At 33.7% G+C, this 22371-nt stretch overlaps 1 protein-coding gene and 1 long non-coding RNA gene across 51 annotated transcripts in view; both read left to right on the forward strand.

Annotated features, from left to right (window-relative positions):
* Positions 1 to 1542: 1542 nt before the first annotated feature.
* Positions 1543 to 8717, forward strand: LOC122321023 (uncharacterized). Its single transcript, XR_006245945.1, has 2 exons — positions 1543 to 1589; positions 8364 to 8717. It is a non-coding gene; the product is annotated as an uncharacterized lncRNA (long non-coding RNA).
* A 337-nt stretch (positions 8718 to 9054) lies between these two features.
* Positions 9055 to 22371, forward strand: part of para (sodium voltage-gated channel paralytic) — a 61046-nt gene continuing 47729 nt past the window's right edge. For 35 of the 50 annotated variants that reach the window (XM_070279148.1, XM_070279145.1, XM_070279246.1 and 32 more), the window contains exons 1-6: positions 9055 to 9166; positions 12615 to 12703; positions 13993 to 14183; positions 16306 to 16338; positions 21062 to 21217; positions 21387 to 21592. In XM_070279148.1, the coding sequence (XP_070135249.1) occupies positions 14034 to 14183; positions 16306 to 16338; positions 21062 to 21217; positions 21387 to 21592 (545 nt within the window). In that variant the 5' untranslated portion in view covers positions 9055 to 9166; positions 12615 to 12703; positions 13993 to 14033. The remainder of the gene's footprint in view (positions 9167 to 12614; positions 12704 to 13992; positions 14184 to 16305; positions 16339 to 21061; positions 21218 to 21386; positions 21593 to 22371) is intronic. The other 15 variants (XM_043209895.2, XM_043209898.2, XM_043209918.2 and 12 more) reach the window with 2 other exon arrangements.

A 22371-nucleotide genomic window follows, 5' to 3' on the forward strand; every position in this document is an offset into this window, starting at 1 on the left:
ATCGAAGTATTATTTATCGAAAATACATCACTTTTCTATCGAAAATGTGCAAGGGCTTTACTCATTCTTTGTAGTTGATTATTTGTAGTTAATAGAATATAAAACAACGAGTTTTGTATCTAATTGGTATTATATTCCATAATATTTGTTTATAAGGTTATGAATTTCCATAAAAAAGGCTTTGAAAGATTAGGAACTTAAAGGTTCTTACTTAAACTTTGAGGTTAATTATTTATGTTATATTATGTAAATAAATATATTAATATTGATTATCTATTGTCATTTTTTCTTGGATTTTTTATCTATTCTAATCAAAAATCTATTACGTTTCTTAAACTTTATTTTTTAATCGATTTTCTATTAAAAATGCATAAAATAAATAAATCGAATAACAATCTAATCTAGTAATCCTTTTTTATATCTAATTAGTATCTTATTCCATAATATTTATATTTAATATGGTGGATTTTCATAAAAAAAGGTTCAAAATAGTACAAAACTGCTTTTGAAGCAATATATTTCATTTGATATATTACTATAACATTATTAATTAAAATATTCAAAGAATAAGTATACAAGAGTAATGAAATTTTGGTCTGTTAATATTTTATATTGAAATCTTACTCACTAACACTAAAAAATGTAAGGGTATATGTATTTATAAATATTAAATACATGTTTTTAGACAGGATTTAAGTAATTTATCTAAAAAAAGATAGAATAAAACATATATTGAATATGTTCTATTATAATTTTAAGAAATTAAATGTGTTTTTCTACAAAAAACTGTATAGTATCTTGAATCAACAATTTTCCTACCAAAAAGTTATATTTTAATGAATTTTTTAAAACTAAAAGCCTTTTCCATAAAAGTATAATTGTAAAGGATATTTTCTTGAATAAGAAACATTTTGTTTGGCGAAAAAAGCCGTTAGAGAAAGTACACATTTGAGCAGGAAGTTTTTATTTTAGTTGGCGAGATTTTCCATCTCATAAAGAGTAAACATTTTTGAAAGACTTGGACCGAAAGTAGGTCTCAGACTTAATTCATTAGCCGGAGAGCTGGTGAGTTTTCTTTTTCTATTACCAGGCACTTGCTTTTTTTTTTGCCTTTTCTCACTGAGTTTTGAGTGCAGGTGCACTTTCTTTTTTTGACTTTGCGTGAGTTTTGTGCTTTTGGTTTTTTGTGTTTGCTCTGTTTGCGTGTGTGTCCCTTTTAGCAGCCTGCTTTTGCAAAAAACAAAAAACAAAGACAAAAGCAGAGGTAGAAGCAGCGACTGAGGCAGAGCAGCCGGAGCCAGAGCCTGTCCCAATGACCGAGTGGGGCTCTCCTTCGGTATTGTAGCTTTTGTTGTTGCTGTTGGTATTGCTATTGCTGGTGCCCACTAGTGTTGTTGTCGTTGTCCCTGTAACGGGAAACTGGCACAGCCCGAAGGCAGACGAAGCGCCAACGAAGCTCCAACGAAGCGGGGCCGAAGCTTTGCCGAAGCCGCTGCCGAAGCGAACTGAACGAAAGTCGCACTCTGCGGACGCACACGCGATGCGGCAGCTGACAGTTTCAGTAAACCACGGAGACGAACGGATTACGGGTAACGAAACAGCCGTAGTACCAGTACCCCAGTACCCAGTACCAGTAACATCCTAGTAGCAGCCTCAGAGCCAAAGCAAATATAAAAAATTGAAATAAAAACAGGACATTATAAACTTGCCAAAAAAAAACCATCAAATATCAGAAAGGATATATAAGGATATAGAACCCTAATATGAAAAAAATTAACCAAAAAAGCCGTTAAACGAACAGATGAAAAGAAAAACAGTTAACCAGAGAGAGCGAAGAGAGAGAGAGAGACGAGGAGCGGTTAAACAAAAAAAAGGAAAAAAAAAACCGAAAAGTTTACATGCCTTTTGCCATACATGTGTTTCGGTATATATATATACCATATATATAATATAATATAACATAATATAATACTATATATATATATGTAATATATAACACAGTATCTTGATTAGTGCGCAGGCAAAAAAAAAAAGGAAACCGAAAGAACAAAGTTTTACATAAGTTCTCTCCTCTCTGTTTCCTTTCCGTTTTTTTTTTGCCATCGTTTTTTTTGTGATATTTTTTCGAGTGTGACCCAAAAAACAAAAACAACACAAATAAAATACCAAACTACCTAAAGTGCGTGTTCACGTGTGCTTTCAACAAGAAGATGAAGAAGAAGAAGCAGAAGAAGATGCCGAAGAAGGAGCAAAAGTTGCAGAAGAACGAGTGCCAAAAATATTAACATCCAAAAAAAAAGAAAAAAATAATTCTTATTTCTTTCTACATTTTTTTTTCTGTGTGTAAAAGCGCGTGTTCGCCGTGGCGTATACTTGATGTGGCCGCAGCAGCAACGATTGCGTATACGCCTAGTGGCCCTCTCTTTATTAATCCATCTGTGTGTGTGTGTGTGTGTCATACATATACATATGTATAAGCGATAAATATGTGTGTATGTGAGTGTGCGTCACACACAACGTGTTACGCAGAGTAACACACACACACACACAGACAGTCATACATGCAAAAGGAAGACCCCCCCTGAATCTCCCTGGAAATCTCAAATTTTTAACAAAAAAAAAATAATGTTGGTTTGTTGTTTTGAATCAGGAAGAAGAAGAAGAAGAAATATTAAGAAATGCCCAAAAAAGTAGGCAATGGAAAATTGTTACAACAATTACAGAGAGAGAAAAAAAGAAAAGGGGGTCGCCGCCACACAGACACACACACACACACACACACATGTACATGGCGGCGGGACCTAGGAAGTCAGGAGCTGGAGAAGGACAAGGAGCATGGGAGCCAAGGAGCAGGAGTTGCCGCGGACTTTCGATTTTTCGTGACTCGACTTGCCTCGACTCGACTCGAATCGGTTTCTTGAATGTGTGTTCTCGAGTGTCCTTTTTTGTAGTTGCCAGAGCTACTTTATTGTTGTCACTATTGCTATTGTTGTTGTTCTTGTTGTTGCTGTTAGTGATGGCAGTTTGGCCCCCTTTCGTCCTCCTTTTCTGTTTTTTTGTTGTTTTTTTTTTTGGGGGAAACTCTGCGGCACACTCGCCTGCTGTTTAGGTTATGTGTATCTGGCATGTCCTTTTTCCCTGCCTTTCTTTTTTTTTTCTTGTGTTTTCTTTTTTTGGTTTTTTTTTTTTTTTTGTGGAGCGCGCATATGCGACGTCTGCGCTAGCACGAAAAACCATCCAAAACCAAAACCAAAACCAGAACCAAACGAAACGAGTCTCAACCCAACACAATTCGACTTAACTCGACTCGACTCGAAAATCAGGCAAGGGCCAGGACAAAGGACGAAGGACGAAATACGAGGGGCGCTTCAGTCACTCAGTCAGTCAGTCAGTCAGTCAGTCAGTCAGTCTGTTGGGCGGCCAACTCTGGCGCCTTGCTAACTGGCTAAGCCGTGTCCTCGCCTCGTCCTCGTGCTCTGCACGTTCTCTCGTCCTTCGACCTCCGTTCTCCCCTTCTCACCCATCCGTTGGCCTGTCCTTTGTGTCCTCCCGTCCTGCTTTGTCCTTTTTCGTTTCGGATTTCAACTTTCGACTCGCGTTTTATTTCGTGCTGTGCGCAAAAGGAGCCGAGAACCCGAGGACTCGCGGCCAAAAACGGACGAGGATGAGGATGAGGACGAGGCCACGAGGAGCAAAACCCCAAATGCTCCACAAAACAGAGAACGAGAGAGAAACGCGCCAGAGCAACAGAGAAGGCACTACAAAGAGAGGGCGAGGGAGAGAGGCGAGCCAAAAAAGAGAGACGAACGGTAAAAAGGGACAAGGGTGCCTCCAATTGCCTTGGTTTCGCTCGCAAGAAAAGCACAAAAAAAAAAGAAATCCAAACAAAAAAATCGGGGGAAAAAATGGAATAAAAAAAATTATAAAGAAACCGAAATTGTGCAACGATTTCGGAAGTTTTTGAAGTTGTTGGACTGTCTGCCCCAAAAATTAAAACACCCTATAGGTATAGCTGTACGATCCATAAAACAAAACCAGTCCTGGCATGCTTTTCAAGCTGCATGCCACCTATTTAATGGAAATTATTGTCACGAAATCCCTAGAGCATAGTTGTACTGTATATTTATTTATTTGGCAGGATAATTACTAATTATTTTGATTCTGGAAATTCCAGATCTTGTAGTAGACCTTAGCAAAGTTATAGGGTTGCTACCTCTCATTTAAATAGAGTTGTTTTTTTTAGGAAAATGAAGCCTACTTTTGTGGTTAGGTCCTTAGGTTAGGGTTTTTTCATATTATTTTGTAGGTTTTTAAATCTTGAGCCATTTGTTTTCTTTTGAACTAAAAACTATATAAGAAAATAGTTATCTTTGTCCCTAAAAGTATATTTTGGTAAAAGATCTTATTCTATATATGCGGTTCTCATAGGTCTTATAGCTCTTATAGTTCTTATAGTTTTTACAGTGCTTTTAGATCTTAAAGTTTTTATAGTTCCTATAGTTCTTATAGTTCTTATAGTTCTTATAGTTCTTATAGTTCTTATAGTTCTTATAGTTCTTATAGTTTTTACAGTGCTTTTAGATCTTATAGTTCTTATAAATAGTTCTTATATATGTAGATACTTTTATAAATAGATAGATATAGATTTTATATAGATAATTTTTTAAGAAAATATTTTTAGGAACGCATTTCTTTGAATCCCTTAATAGTTTTGTTTGTTAATATATGGAACTAATTTTTGTTTAGGCAATTTAGCAGAAATAGAAAATATATATGTATATATTTTGTACATTTTTTTAAATCATAGATTTTTGATAAATTGTGAATCTTTCGGGGAATAAAAATTGCTATTTAAAAAAATTCTTCATATATTTTCCAAGTCAAGTTTGATATATTAAAGATTTTAGGTATTTAGGTAAAAAAAACTGAATTGAGATTAGAATTGATTTTTTAAAATATTAAATAAATGGGATTTCTATATTTAACTCTTATTTTATAAAACCTTATATAAAGCAATTTCCATAAATTTATGAAAAAGTATGAAAGAATCAGCAGTAGCTCCTTAGAAACCTTTACCATTTGAAGAAAAATGTATATTTTTTTCTCTAATTATATTAAAGAGCGATTAAAAAAGAAAGTTTTAAAATAATTATAGATCCCTAGCCCAGTTAGACTTTTATATTTCGGTTTAATTCGGTTTAAGTTCTAAAAACAACTGGTGAGGGCCGAAATGAAAACGAAAGGACACGCAATCGCGGCTAAAAGGAACCCGAAGCCACGGCAGGAGAAAGCAAAATTTTTCCTTTCTATTTTTTTTTTTAGCCAAAAAAATCTATGAACTTTCAACGCACTTACGTGTGTGTGTATGTGTGTGTGTGTGCGTGTGTTTGAGGTTAGTGCTTGTCCTGCGACTCTTGGGCGCTAAAATAGAGGAAAAGTAAAAAAAAAAAAGGAAACTTTGTCGCTCGGCCAAGGCCCAGTGCGACCGAGTTAAGCATTTTTATTTACCCACCTCGGATCGGAGGAGCCACTCCAATATATGGTAAAGGACTTGAAAGAACAGAAATGCTACAAAAATATATATATATATATATATATAGAAAAGAAAAATAAACAGGCCTGTAGGCTGGTGCGTGTTCAATTGGTTTTCCTTTTTATTATTTGTTTGTTTGCCGTTTTCGGTGTAAAAAATTTACATAACCCAAATTGCCGCATAAATAAATTATTAAATACGTGACGTGCAAATGGTCAAAAATCCAACGAATCCAACGAATCCATAGCCGTTTATGGCATGTGCAAGAGGATTCCAGTGGAATCGAGTCTATTGTCCGATTCCCCAGGGCTTGCAATCAGGACGCAATCCAATAAGGAGATTGTGTCCTCGAGACTGCCTGCCCGCCATATGCCATATGTGCCTAGGTCCTAGTGGGTCCTAGTGGTACTCCTCCTGCCAGCCACTGGTCAAGTGGGCTGGCAGTGTGGAGATCTTCTCTAGAAATTCAATTAGGGACGAGGCCAAGGCTACTTGAGTGCTCAGCCAGATCAGCCAGAGGGCCAAAATCGAATATATATTTTCGGCCAAATCACTAAATTATATTCTTGCTTTTTTTTTTTCATTAGGAATTCATAAGTGATTTGTGGCAGGAATGTGTTTGGAATACCATCCTGTGGCAGGTAAATTCAATTTGCCACTCAATTGCTGCACTTGTCCTTATGAATCATGTAAATCAAATCAATTTATTAAAATAAATTTGGTTTTCGAGTAGATTTGGTTTGTGGAAGGGTTTTAATATTTAAAAAAATGGAATTTAAGGCAAAAAAGGACGAATATTACAAGATAACTTCTTCAAATTACTTTGAAAATAACAAAAATTTTGGTTTTTTTTGGAAAACCATCTGTTTTTCTCATGTTTGGACTCTTTTCAATGCTATTATGGAGGACGGCTGTTCACGTAGGTGACGAACTGCATGCCTTACTAAGAGCTTGGCCACACTAAGCCGATAGAATGAATATAAGTGAAATATAATATATATACATATATAGAGAAAAAGAATTATGAGTGAATGAGTTACACACCAATCTATCTTCTAATAGTTTCTTTTTTTTTTGTTAAAGATAGAATTAAATAAAAGGACATTATACTATACATATATACTACTTATATAGTTTCATTCTTTTTAATTTACTTTAAAACTATTGTCTTCCTTATTTAATTCATTTATTTTCTTGATAAAAGGCTCAATTTAAATCAAAACTAATACTGAAACAAGCCTTATTATTCAATATGCTTATTATTCAATATGTTATATATTAAAGACATTTTCTTTAAATAGCTTCAGTTCAGAAACATTTTTTGATAAACTTTTAATGCCAAACTATTCCTAAGAGTATTTTTTACATAAGAAATAAAATTCAGTTAAATCTTCCTATTTATCGAGGAGTTATAGACATTAAAATATATTCTTATTAGACCCACTGTCTAGTATCATTGACTTTTTTTTCGAAGCTCCCAAAAGTATGCAACAAAATATTTTCTTAAGAATCTATTCAAAAATCCTTCCTCACTGGTATTTATATTAGTTTTTTTACTTTTAATATAAATAATATTAAAATAACTTTTAATTATCATCTTGTAATTATTTATTTGTAACTTAAAGGCAATATATTTTGTAACCTAATTTAGTATTAAATTTAGTATATTAGTCAGTATATTGTATGTATTTGTCTCATCAATAGATATTTGTTCTATTTATTATTTATTTTATTTAATTGGCATGAATATTTTAGCCATGTTTCGAGCAAACCACAAATAATGGCCACAACTATTTGCACATTGTCCTTATTGCAAGTCCTTTGGATCGATTGCCTGCCTGCCGTCCAAATGCGGGTCAGCATGATTTGTGATTATAACTCTTGTTCTATATTTAAGGCAGTGGCGTAGGCCGGCCAGAACAGAACAGGACAGGACAACCCAAGACAAGACAAGACAAGACAGAACAGGACAAGACAGGATAGGATGGGACGGGACGGGACAGAACTGGATTCATAAGTTATGAACGCAGTCGGAATTGGCCAGTCAGAGCGGTGCCAAGTGGTGTGACCCCCTTCGCCGCTTGGCGATTTGGCGAATTTTGTGCAATTTGTGGCGCAAAAGAGGCGAAATAGCCAGCCAAAAGGAAGGCATCGAATTGATGACCTAAAAATAGAATAAGTCACAATGGCAAACGAAGAAGGCATGCGGCGAGAGCGAATAATAGCGGCGAAATGGCGAATAGGGATAACGAGTGCGAGTGCGAGTAGAAGAGTGTGTCTGTGTGTGTGTGTGTGTGTTGGCAGCGAGTGTAGTTAGGGGAGGCATGTGGCACAACAAAACTTGTGTTGACAACCAAATGGGTGGTGTATTATACACACACACACATACATACATATTTTTAAATTGCTTTTCATCTACTTCTTCTTCTTCTTCTTGTGCTCCTTTATTTTTGCGGCGAAATGGCGGCGAAGTCGACCAACAGCTGCAACCAAAAACTTCGCTTCGCAAAATGGAGTTTCTTGTGAAACGAGCCAGAGAGTGAGAGCCCAAATAACGGTTCTGCTCTCCAAATCCAGGCTGGACTAACAGTTATAATATTTTTTTTGTCCTTTTTTTGAGGGGGAAAGCTTATTCTGGCTGTGCGTTTCACGTGCGCGAACGTTGCATAAACAAAAACAAAAAAAAACAGTGTATTACAAATTAGTTATGCCTTTTTTTTCGAGTGTATTAAAGTGCTCTATGTGAACAATAGAATAAATATTTGGTTTGGAGAGTGAAAAATAAAATACACTGTAATGTTAACGGAAAATGGCTTGCTTTTCCCTTTAGGCGACGCTGGCGAAATTGAAACTAAAACAGCAACAGGAAACCACAAATAATAATAATAATATTAGCTATATAATACGGAAACCCCAATTATAATAATAGCAACAGTTAAAGCGAAAGGCAAAACCAATCCCCAATATCCCCCCATAATAATAACAATAATAATAGAAGAATAAATAATAAAAAAAAACACAAAACCGAAAAACCAAACACCAATAACAGCTCTGGGAACAAAACGCAACGTTTGATGAAAATTTTTGGCAACACGTCGCGTCGTCTTGGTTGTTGTTAAAAATAAAAAATAAACACACACTAAAAATATATAGAAATACACAAACAACAGCATAATAATAAAAATTAAAAAATAAAAACAAACAAACAAAAAAAAAAAAAACAAAACAAATTCACCTTTTACTTGTTCTACTGCTTCAACTTTATTCGTCTTCGTCTCCGTAAAAAAAAAATATTTAAAAATTTAAAAATATATATATATCTTCATATATATGCATATGTGTGTGAGTGCGTCGCGTGTGCGTTGGTGCATGTATGTGTGAGCTACAACAACAACAACAACAGCAGCAGAAGCAACATCCAACACAACAATAGTTAACAGCGCAACATCAGCAACAACTACAACTGCAGCAACAGCAACAACAATAAATTAAACAAAAACACCACAACAATAATAAAGAAAAAAAACCAACAACAACAACCAGCCACAATAATAGCAACAGCAACAAAAACAACAAGAATTACAGCGGCTAGAGAGAGCAGCCAAGCACAACATCGATTGACATCGATTACAGGTGAGCTCTTTGTTCGATAACTCGCCCCTCTTTTTCCAATCGAAATAATCGGTTCAAGTGATTTCATTCATTATTCGGTTTTATTTATATAATTAAGGGGTATATGCTTATTATTTGTTAATCATGGGGCTTAATTTAGGTTTATAATTAATTAACTGATGTATGTTTTTGAAAAAAATGTATTTAATTCTGAGAATACATACATTTTCGAGTTACATTTTTGAAATATTATAGCTTTCTAAAAGTTTGGGTTTTAAGGGGTTACTATGCTATGGGTTTAATGGCTACTATACTATACTTACTATCATTGGTTATTAGTTAGAAATTAATTAGTTATCATTAGTTATAGAAAACATCTTTTAAAGCTTCAATATTTTTATTTGTTTGAGGTTTTACACTTTTCCTATTTATAAATGCAATTTTTATTAACATATACCAACTTTTGATAGTTTTATTGTTGCTTAGTTAGTATATTAGTTAGTATAGTATAGTATAGTAGTATAGTATAAAGTATAGGTGTTAGTATACTTTTTTAAAGGTCCTTAAAAACTTGCTTTTCTATCATGAGCCATTAAGTCTGCTTATAGTTATTATAAGCTATTACAAGTACAATTTATGAAGGGATTTTTAAGGTTAATATATACATTTTTTAATAACTTGAATATTTATTAAAATTGAAAAACAAAATAAGTAAAAACACTTGCAATGCATTTGTGTAATAAAATCTTCAATAAAATCGATATAAACCTTAATTTTCTTAAAGAAAGCATAGTTTTAAAATTTTCTAGTAATTATAAGTTTTAAATTTAAATATTTTTCCACACAAAGTTCTAATATTTTTAAGGTTTTACTTTATTTTTCCTGAAAAATCATCAGGAAGCATTCTACTCCCTGCAGTAAAAAAAAACATAGCATACTTATTAGGGCAATTCTGGTTTTAAGCCATTTAATTGCACTTTTACAAACAAATTCCTTCTTTGAATAGACTTTTTAGTTATTTTAACATCTTTTGTATAAAAACTGAATACATTTTATATATATATTTAGCTTTTTTTGTATATTATTTTTGGCTGGTAATTAGAAACTTGGGCGAACAAAGGGAACACAAACGCAGCTTGATGAACTTGGCTTGATTATGTCATGGTTTGGTTGGCTGAAAATCCCAGTTAACCGGGCCTATCAATGGGGTATCTCTGTAGGTCCCTCGGCCCAACCAACCCGTCCCTCGACCGTGGACCGTCACCACGCCTCTTTGGCCGCCTCCTCGTTGCTCTCTCTCTCGTTGTCGGCTGGCTTTTCCTTTTGCTTTCCTCGTTGCTCGCTTTTGGGCTACAACCTTTTGCTGGCTTTTGGAGGGCAAACTTTCAGCTGCCAGGAAAATTCTGAGGAAAATGCCAAAAAGGAGCAGGGGCGACCAGGGGGGGGGGCGCTAGTGTTTAGCGGGCGGATGGGGGGCTGTGTGTGTGTGTGTAGAGGGTGAAATTCCTTCACACACAAACACGCACACATCTGCGAGAGCGGGTTTCGTTAAGAGAAGGAAACCCGAAACTGTGTTGTTGTAGTCCAAGCCAGGGAGAAAGTGAGCGGGAGAGAGCGGCAGATAGAGAGAGAGCCAGCGGAAAAGGAAGCCTAGGCGAGCGAAAAAAAGAGTTTGCTCTGGGCGCAGATGAGAGAGGACCTTTCACTCTCTCCGGCTTTCTCCCGCTCTCTCTCTCTCTTGCGTTGAGCATGCAAAATTCATTGACTAACAACATGCGAACTTCGTTCAGTTTTGTTGTTCTTTTTCCTCTTTTTTTTAGTTTATTTTAACTGTTTTTCCAATTTTAATTTTTAATAAAAATACAATATATTTTGAAAAATTAAAAATCTTCTTATAATTTTTTTAACTCAAAATATTTTGGTTTTTTGCTGGAATTTCCTTGATATTGGTGTCTGGTTCTTTTTTTTTTTTGCATTTTTGAGAGCATGAGTCATCGGAAAAATTAATTCTATGCCTGTCATCAGGATAATAACCAAAAATATTCCTTTTTTTTTTTGCAAATGCCATGAATGAAACAAACACATACAAGCTTACATAAATATATGCTCATATTGCCGAGGACTTTTCTATGCTGTATTTTATGCGTGTGTGTGTGTGTGAAAATATCGAACTGACCTACTTTTATGCTCAATACACACACACACACGCCAAAAATTCCCACACACGAACAGAGGAGATTGCTGGCAAATGGAAAAAGAGTGCTTTGACCTTAGCGGAGGCTGCTTATATAAGACCCCGATTGTCCATTTGCCCGCTCGAAGAAAGCCATCGAAGAACCCGATAGTCTTAATCTTGGACTTTCTTTATAGATTTTTCTTGTAAATTTTGGATAAAGGATAGAGGACTTTATTTTATATTTTAATAATAGTTTAAACTTGAAAACTATTTGAAATTTATAAACAATTTTGGGGTTGTTCTACAGTATTTAGTTTATAATGTGTATACTTTTTTTTTTTAAATTAAATATGGTACATAGTTAGTATTTAGTATTAAGAATATTTAGTTTATTATGTAGTGAATTAATATCATATTTATATTATCTTTAGATATGAAATTCTAGCTTTTACGCTAAAATTCAAGATTAAAGATTGAATAAAACGGATCGCGACTTAGCTTAAGCTTAAGATTCTGAATTAGACTAGACTTATTGTACCATAATTCTAGATAGATAAGTCTTTTGCTTTTTGTTTAATACAATTTTAGACACCTAATATTATAATATAATTAAATTAATTATTAAAGTGCAATAATGATAATTTATTATTATTATCTTTAAATACTTCCTAACCTTAAAAGAAAAGTTCAATTATGGAACTATTTCTTAAACTATGGATACCAAACTAGGAATATTCTAAAATCTCACCGTAAAATAATCTTAAAAACATTAAAACAAAGCAATAATCTTAAATGAAAGACAGATAGAGCCATTTTCACACAAAAAGTATCATTTAATTGTTAAAAAAGGAAAATATTAGAAACTAAATTATAAAATATAGCCTTTATTTTACAATAAACTACAAAGCCTTAACATTTAACTAGGAAATTACCAATTCCATATTTTTTTGTAAACATATGAATTGAATAACTTTATTTACCAAAGCAATTGAATTTTTTTTAAATAGTTGTACGTATAGTATATATATATATATATATTGTTAACTTTTATTGATTGGACATTGCTTGTGTTTTGTGCATTTTACTTTTGATTGCATTTCATTTGATGGGAATCGTCGTCTGCGGTAATCCAATTAGCCGGCTGTTGAGGTTTCCATTTCGATTTGGCTCTCAGGGATCAATGTGCTAGCTTCAAAAAAGAAGAGCAACCAACACCTCATAGATTTATATGTTTAAATTTTATATTTAACATATATTTATATATAATAATTAATTTTCTTATTTTATTTGCAGTATTGTGCTAAGCGGCGGGCGCTAATCGAACATGGCGCCTCGGATATAGTTGTAGCTTTAATGTAGCAGGCGACATCCATGTGCCTCATGTAAGTATTTAAATATAACTCCAAAATTCAAAATCTGAACCAACAACCTTTCATTTAAATATGTAATTACATGTACATTCATTTTGATTCTCCATTTATTGAGTTAAGTCCATCACAATGGACAAATTATTTGGCGGTCGTCGTAATTGGATGAATTGCTCATTTCGAGTTGCATTTAAATGTCAATAACTGGGATTGTGTTTGCCAAACAATGCTTCCAGTAAATGTGAAATAATAGAATCACTTAGTTTAAATGATTATCATGAGAATTATTTTTAAATAAGTTATAAATTCAGTCGATATTAAGTTATTTGATATTTTGGCAAAAAGAAATGTATTTTTAAATAACAGAGTTGAAAGAATTATAATTTTTTGGTAGTAACTATGTTGTTACTAGTAATAAACAACTAGGTTAATGTAATTCTCAATTCAATTTAAGAGGAATACCTTAAACGATTTGTGGATTTCGCTATAAGGCACCTTCCGATGGTTATAACTCGGCCAATTCTCATCCGATTCTTGAGAGGAGTACCTTAAACGATTTGTGGATCGATTTCCAGTAAATCTGCATCAAAATCTGAGAAGAAAATATTTTTCAGATTTTCTTCCAAAATTTGTGGGGAGACCCCTGCCAAATCCTGGATTTCGCTTTATGGCACCTTCCGATGGCTATATCTTGTCCAATTCTCATCCGATTCTTGAGAGGAATACCTTAAACGATTTGTGGATCGATTTCCAGTAAATCTGCATCAAAATCTGAGAAGAAAATATTTTTCAGATTTTTTTCCAAAATTGGTGGGGAGACCCCTGCAAAATCCTGGATTTCGCTATATGGCACCTTCCGATGTCAATATCTCGGCCAATTCTCATCCGATTCTTGAGAGGAATACCTTAAACGATTTGTGGATCGATTTCCAGTAAATCTGCATCAAAATCTGAGAAGAAAATATTTTTCAGATTTTTTTCCAAAATTTGTGGGGAGACCCCTGCAAAATCCTGGATTTCGCTATATGGCACCTTCCGATGTCAATATCTCGGCCAATTCTCAACCGATTCTTTCAATAATTGTAACTAGTAACGAGTAACAAATACCGAGTAACAATTACCAAAGAGAAACCAGGTATAATTGTAACAAGTAACTACAATAAGCAGGTAATTTTAACTAGAAACGGAAGTGTAACTAGTAAATACTAATTTGGTAGGACTAACTAGCGACTAGATTTATTATTATAGCTAGTAACTGGTATTAAATTATTATTTATTCTTTTATTCTTACAATTTCTTTGCAGGCCTTGGAAATCTAAGGCTCTCATCGTTGGCCGCATAGACAATGACAGAAGATTCCGACTCGATATCTGAGGAAGAACGCAGTTTGTTCCGTCCCTTTACCCGCGAATCATTGGTGCAAATCGAACAACGCATTGCCGCTGAACATGAAAAGCAGAAGGAGCTGGAAAGAAAGAGAGCCGAGGGAGAGGTGGTAATTATTTCTAGCTGAATGTCGTAAAGCTTCTTCTATATTCTATATATGTACAATACATACATATATATACATAAATATTTCTGTGTGCCTTCTCTATTGCTCTATCTGTATCTGTATATCCGTATATGTATCTCTCTTTCTCCTCGTCCAAGTGAATTGACTTCCAATTGAGATCGAATGCCTATCGTTGATCGATAATCGATAGTACCAATTGTAAGCTATCGATTAACGATCAGCGAATGCCCAATCGCCGCTAATGTGCGCTTTTGTTCGTGCTTCAACTTAAGCCTGAACGTCTATTATTTACCAACTAAATATATATATATATATATACCCTACTAACCAACCATAATCTATCGAAACTGCCTATCGAAATGTGTCATCCCTATCATCGCTACTATCATTTATCGATATTCCGAAAAAAATCAACCCATTCTAAGCCTTTTTGTAAATGCAAAAATACCATTTTCTCATTAAAAAAAAAATATTACAACTCTGGATAACTCTGTCCCGCTATCTCTTTCTTAACTCTGAACTCTTCTGAACTTTAACCTTTGTACCTCTGTCTGTCAACTGTCATTCTTCACCAGTGTAAATTCGTAACTTCTCGTAAATCGTATATCGTAAATGTTTTGATCGTAGCATTACATCCACCAACAAATTTTTACGTTCGAATCTTTCCTTTCGGTTTATTCTCGACTTATTTTCAACAAAATTCCAAAAATCAAATTACCTTTCAAGTATTATTGTATGTAAAATGTAAAAGTGAACCAAAAGTGAGTTATATATATTTATTTTGATTTATTTTTAAATCGTATTTCCCCTAAATCCCCCATCCACAAATCCTGAAAAATGATATATTTGTATCGTAATTACTATCGAAATCTGTAAAATTTCTCTCCTGCCATAAACGTTGTATGTTTGTTCGTTTGTTGGATTGTTTGTTTGTTTGTTTGTCGGTTTGTCGATTTGTTTAATTGTTTCTTTTTGTCAAATATTTGAGAGAGTAAGAATTACTGTGTATTTTCGTATTTGAAAAACCATTGGCTTCGTAATGTGTTCTAATGTCTACTCCTAATCCGAAATACCTAATCAATTTTAATGTATTATTGTGTAAATTTATGATTTATGATTAATGATCTGCCAGCAACTCCATTTATGACATTATTTCATTGTAATCGTATCGTAAATATTCAAGGCTAACAAAAAACAACTTTTATTTATAATTATTCGATTCAAATTTGTTTACATTTTTAATTTAAACAACAGAAAAAAAAAACAAAACAAAAGGTCCCTCGTCCATGTCCATGTCGAACTCCATAAACCTCGCCACCTCAGCAGAATTTTCCACGAACTTTCCTGTAAATAGTCGACTCGCCTGTGAATATGTCTTCCAGTCATTAGATCGATCAGTAAATCAGACCATTATTTAATCATCCATTCAGAAATAGGAATTATCTCTCAAAAGAGTGGATTGATTTAATTGAAATGAGCTAAAAAGCCAGATGCTAGCTCTATTATGGATCTTGTAAAAAATCATTTAAGAAAATAACATCCATAGCACTCTGAAAAACAAATGTGTGTGAATAAATTCATTGCGCACTTTAGAACTGTCTCTTACTTTCCCCTCCAGACATATTTTTCATAAAAATAATAATCCATCAAAATCATAGGTTAGATGAAAAAAGTAATCTAATATTTATTAAAACAAAAAAAACCTGAAAAAACTGCTCGCCTACATAACCAATTTCTACCATTTGTTTTTTCTTTTTCGTGTACTCTTTTTTCCGTTTCATTTACAACTTTTTCTCTACTTTCTTTATATATATTTCAATATATATATAAATTAAAAAAACAAAATGCTCTCCTTTCAACGAAACTTTTGCGCGCTGCTGTCTGGATGTAAAAACAAAAATCAAATAAAAATGAAAATGAATTCTTAAAATAAATGACAACAAAATGCGAATTTGGCGCTTGCCTAATGCAATCGAAAAATGAATTTAAAAACCATTACTTTTTTTCCACTACTACTATTGCTATTTGTTTGTAACTTCAACTTGAATATGATGATCGTTATGAAATTCCCTAAACCAAAAACCAAATCCAAATCTTCTTTCAGCCGCAATATGGTCGCAAGAAAAAACAAAAAGAAGTAAGATTTTGCTCAGAAACCAAACAAAAAAGATATTTACGAAAAAAAACTCCACAACCACTGAAAAAAATTTAACCCACACCATTACACAACCACACACCACACACCCAACCCTCTTGACCCTTGAGAATCTCAATTGAAAAGGAAATTATATTTTTAATTTTTTTTCAAATATTTTATTTGAAATTTATTGCCACAAATTGTGTTTAATATTTTTTTTTAGCCGAAACAATATAATTGCTTTTGCTTCTGTTTTTTGCTGCAACTATAATTAATTATTAATTAATAATAAATCAAGCCAGCCAACAAAATTATATATATTAATTATATAATGCTCCACTTAGTTTGATTTTGAACCAGAGCCCCGCCCCTTGATTTCCAGAATCTCCCTCTTAACAGTAGCCTTGTATCTATGTATATCGTATATATCGTACTATATCTTTGTCTTACTGCAATACCTGCAATGTTTCAAATACTCTAAATATTCAATATAAATTATTAAATTGAATTATTTAAGTTTAATGTGTACTTTCCCACTCCCAGGGCCGCTTTAAAAATAAACAAAAAAAAACCCAATTCTCACCTGTAAATAGCCAAAGAAATACTCAAAGCAGCTTAAAATTTGCTTCAAATCTAATGCTTTTTTAAGCTTTGTTTGCTTTTGGTTCTTTGAGGGATGACTTTTGAAAATTTGTTAAGAATTTTACATTAAATATTATATTTTATTTGTCTAAAAATAAACACAAATATGAAGGGAAAAGTTTAAAAGAAAAAGACAGTCTTTTCTAAAGAAGTCAAGGAAGAGTAATTTTTGAAATATTTGTGTACATTGTTTATTAATGAAAATTTAAGAAATTTAAGATTTAATTATTGATAAAATCCATAACAAGTAGACTTTAATTTAATATATTTTTTTAAATATTACAAACTCTTCCTCAAAGGAAATCCCTACAAGAACCTCAAGATCCTTCGGCTAACCGAAGCTAGTACCGGCTTTTTTTTCTTCTATACCATATATATACTTTATATGTATTACTTTGTAATATATCGCCAAAGGATATGAGTGCGTAAATATCCTTTTGTCATGTGTGTGGCATTGCCACAGCCTGGGGGCTTCAATCACTTATCGAGCTGCCGCTGAGTGGCTGCTAAGAAGCTTAGCGAATGTCCTGAAGGAGTATTAACGCTGCCTTCTGCCATGAGCTGCCACGCCCCCGTAAAGTCCTTTACCGCCCCTCACCAACCACCACTTACTACTACTACTACCTACCACTATATATGTGTAACTGTAATTGTATTTGGTATTTTAATGTATAACCGTGTATCTTTGAGTAATTTGTGTGCGTATGTGTTGCATTTATTGTTTCTCTGTATCAGTATAAGATATATACATATATTTACCCGATTCTGAACCCCGATTTGAATTGGTATTGGAAGTATAGGCTAGTCGAGTGTTATAGCTTAGAGGTGTATCCGAGGAATAGGTTTCTTTTGACCATACTATGCAGATGTCTGATGATTTAAACCAAAAATCGCTAGCAATCGGCAAAGATATTCACATTTTTGCCTTGCTACGCGCCATATAATTATTATTTTTAGATATATATATATATAAACGATTAGCTATATATATATATATATAGGACAATATGTATAAAATAAAGAGTTATAAAGTACAAATGGGAGCATCAGCAGCAGGGAGATGAGTCATCGAGTTGCATCGAGAAGGTCAGCCAGCGTATTGTAAGTTGTATGGCAATGGAATCGAGTAAGTTGTGTTCCCAAGGATAATATCGCAGGATATCGGAGTATTGCTGGGATTCAAAACCATAGTCCATTCAGCATGTCATATTTTGTATCCACAATATCCCAGCAGTATCCTGTCTGGTAGTGTGTCTCTTATTCTCAACTTAGAGTTAGTTCAACATCCTTACGAGGTTTATCAGTTTCGGTTTTAAGCTATCATTTGTAGTTGGCTTTCTACAACAATAAAAAAAAAAAAACAAAAGAATAGTAGTATCCTGAATATCCTTGTGTCTATTCCCTGCCTGCTTAATGTACGTGAGTGTATGCGTGTGTATCTGTGTGTTGAGAGTGTGTGTGGCAGTGTGTGCGTGAGACTGCGTGTGCCTGCCGTTGCTATTTGCTGTTTTTGTTGTTGTTATTGTTGTGGTTGTCGTAGTTGCATGCCGCATGGGAAACTTTCTCTCTCTGCTTGCCACATTCTCAAGTCCTTTCTCCGCTTTCCAATTCAACTCCTTAGCCGCAACACCCTGCCGCCTCTATCCGCCTAAGCCCTCCCCTCCTTTCTGAATAATTAAAATGATTACGTGGTTCTAGTCGCTACTTGGTTACTAAATTTAGTTTCTGTTACTAATTTACTAGTTTACAATTTCTTTAGATTTAGTTGTCTTTTATTTATATTTTTTGTGTTTTAGTTTTTAATTTCTTTAACGAATATCGATTACCGATATTTTAATTTATTTTTGGTATTTTTTGCATAGGGGTTCTTTATTCTTTTAATCGATAATTTTTATCGTAACGTATTCGATTACCATTTATTGATATCCTTATTATTGATTATCCTTGACTTCCTTTTAATTTTTCTTAAAAATTCTGAGAAAAAAACTCGAAATTCTTTAACTTTTTAACTTTTTTTCTTGAGCTTTTATTTGAATTTTTAATTTCTCAAATATCGAAAATCGATATTTAATTTCTGATTTTTTTGGGATAAAATTTATCGAAATATCGATGAAGGCTTATGAGCCTTGGATTTCCTTATTATATTTAAGTTTTTATTTATTTATTTATTATTTAATACCTCAATTTTTATGACAATATTTTAAATCTTTAACCTTTTTCTTTAAAGTTCTAAAAAATAAACCCAAACTCTTTAAAATCTCTACCTAACTATCCTAAGCTTTAAAAACCCCGCTTAATCCTGAGATACTTTCAACAAAATCCTGAAAACCTTTCTAAAATGTCAAAAAAATTACCAGATAACTCCCAGCTAGTCTCTGGACCTATAGGCCTCAGAAAAAGAAGGCAGAAAATAGTTCTGTTTCGTTCGCGAATGGTATGCGTCATAAATTTGTAATCAGAGCGAATGCGCGAGGACAACTCATGTCCGGTGGAAACCGGCTGTTTTATATCCAACTATTCGCCTCCCCATTCGCGCCTGTTTGCGGTTTTTGCCTTTTATTAGTTTAAATATAGACTTGAGTTGTTTTAAAAACGTTGCCACACTGAAGCCGAAGCCGAAGGAGAAACAGAACCAGAACCAGGAGCCCCGTCCACCCATCGAACTTCGGGTGGGTGCCGCAATTGCGTCAAAGCTCTACTTCTACAAAATATATAGCATACAGTTGCGCGTAAGGATACGCCGTCACACACATACAGGCACAATCTAATTGTCACGCCAAGCCAACTATTATGGAATTTTTTCCTTTAGTTTTTCTTTTGTGCCCCTCCACCACTCTCGCTCTCCTACTATATATACTATACATATGTATATACAAGCTACCATATAATCTATATAGTATATATAGTATATGTGTGTTTGTAATGTGCGAGTGAGAACACGAAATGGAACATTTCATAAAGTGACGTTAGAGTTTTTTGTGTGGCGTTCGTTCTGTACTTTTGCTTTTTTTTTTTGCTTTTTCGCCTTTTGGCATTGCATGTGAAAAAGTTGAAACACTAAAAAAATAGACTGGTTGGCGAAATCGATAGGAAAGGAAACCGAAACAGGAAGCCAGAGGCAAAAATAATGTCATACAAAATGCATGGCGGTGCAATTAAAATTTGCCCAGAACATGCACAAAAAAATTCTTGTCTGGCCAATTACAGGATATTCGAAAAGCCAAAAAGAAACAAATTTCGAAGCCATCCACCACCTACCCAACCATCCTATCCCTTAGTATATTTTCCGTAGTCTTATTGTAGCTTTCAACACTGATTTTGGTTTTAGATATATTGTTTTAAGAAGCATGTCACACTGTAATACCTATGGAATGTTGTCCAACACTGGTTTACCTTAGTTTTCTCTTCCGTTTCCATAAGCATTTCCGTTTCCGTTTTGGTTACCACCTTTCTACTCATTTAATTTCGTTTCCGTTTAAAAAAAAAATTACAAAAAGAAAAACGAAGAAGAATATCGAATCGAAAAGAAGCAGAATCATCGAAATGATGAAGCGCCCGAATCCAAAAAAAAAAAACCTGATAATTATTGGTCCAACCAACTTGGTGTTACTTTTGCATACCAACAGAAAGAAAATATATATGAAGGCTTAAAACCTTTTGCTCCTTTCCCACTTCTTCCCCAAAAATTTAAACTCGGCACCCAATCTAAGGCTCTATTCCCCACCTTGGCTCTCTATCTCCTCATCTGACCTCACTCTGTGTATATATAATATAGTATTATAATTAATATATACCAAAATATATATATAGATTAATGTGATATGCAAAACTGAAACCATCACGAAATTGTAAAACTTTAATCCGAATCGAAAGGCGCTTTAAATTGTTGTTCATTTGTGTGCTGCTCACTTTCTGACTTATGATTTTCAATTCTTTCGTTTCCTCGTTTTGAGTTAGATTCGGAACTCGTGATTGATTTGTCATCTAATAATGGAGAGTAGTACCTTACTAATCGAGTGTATTATCACACGTTTCTGTTCTATCTACAATGCTACGCAATGTGACCCAAAAAAAAAACTAGATCCGATATGATGACGAGGACGAGGATGAAGGTCCACAACCGGATCCTACACTTGAACAGGGTGTGCCAATACCTGTTCGATTGCAGGGCAGCTTCCCGCCGGAATTGGCCTCCACTCCTCTCGAGGATATCGATCCCTACTACAGCAATGTACTGGTAAGTTATCGGTCTTTTATCGAAATATAGTGTAGAATGAGTTGTAGTAGTGTTTTACTATAGTTATCGATATATATCGATTTTGATAATTTTCATATTTTCTTAAATATAAACATGATTTGGTTTGAATATTGGCGACATCCTGATTATAAACCTGATCTTTTTGCAGACATTCGTAGTTGTAAGCAAAGGAAAAGATATTTTTCGCTTTTCTGCATCAAAAGCAATGTGGCTGCTCGATCCATTCAATCCGATACGTCGTGTGGCCATTTACATTCTAGTGCATCCCTTATTTTCCCTATTCATCATCACCACAATTCTCGTCAACTGCATCCTGATGATAATGCCGACAACGCCCACGGTTGAGTCCACTGAGTAAGTACTCGCACTAGGCCTATCGGATGTATCGACTTTATCGATTACACACAAACATATGTAATTCCCCAAAACTTAAAACACACATTTGATTTTCGTTTTATTTTCGACTTTCTCCTAGTGAAATTTTGTGTTTAACTTTTACGTTCGACTCTTGGTTTGTGAAACGTTTTATTAAACATATATCCTAATATATATTATACTCTGTACTAGACATATAAGTATATATACATCTATATACTATATATGCTATATATAATCGACTATATTTAAATGATACTATTATGCAATACTATATACATATATGTAACTTTTTCGATATTTATGCAGATGTGTATTTAGGTCGAACTTGAATTTCTTTCCTCTATGATTTTTGGTGAAAAGCCAAGCAAACACGAAAAGAAAACTGAACTAAAAAAAAAAAAACAGCAACAAACCAAAAGTTCAATCGATGATATGTAAAAACACCTGTATATAAAGAAATATATCCTTTAAAATCTATTATCTATTTAGTCTAACTCTCTAAACGATTTTAATAAATGCAAACGTAACTGCAAAGGTAACAATTTTGAGTCCTAGGTAGCCGAATACGATCACTATACTCGTAGTGGTACAAAGGTACACAGTACTAGGACCAGTTTCGTCCTTTCGAGTCGAATTCATTTCGCTCTTGTATGATATCCACCACTTTCGCATCATACTACATTCTATATCCAATCTACTATATACAATATAAAAAAAATACTATATATACTCTATAACTTGTATCTTTACTGTGT

The sequence above is a fragment of the Drosophila bipectinata genome, chromosome XL (genome assembly GCF_030179905.1).
Source record: "Drosophila bipectinata strain 14024-0381.07 chromosome XL, DbipHiC1v2, whole genome shotgun sequence".
Classification (NCBI taxonomy): Eukaryota; Metazoa; Arthropoda; class Insecta; order Diptera; family Drosophilidae; genus Drosophila; species Drosophila bipectinata.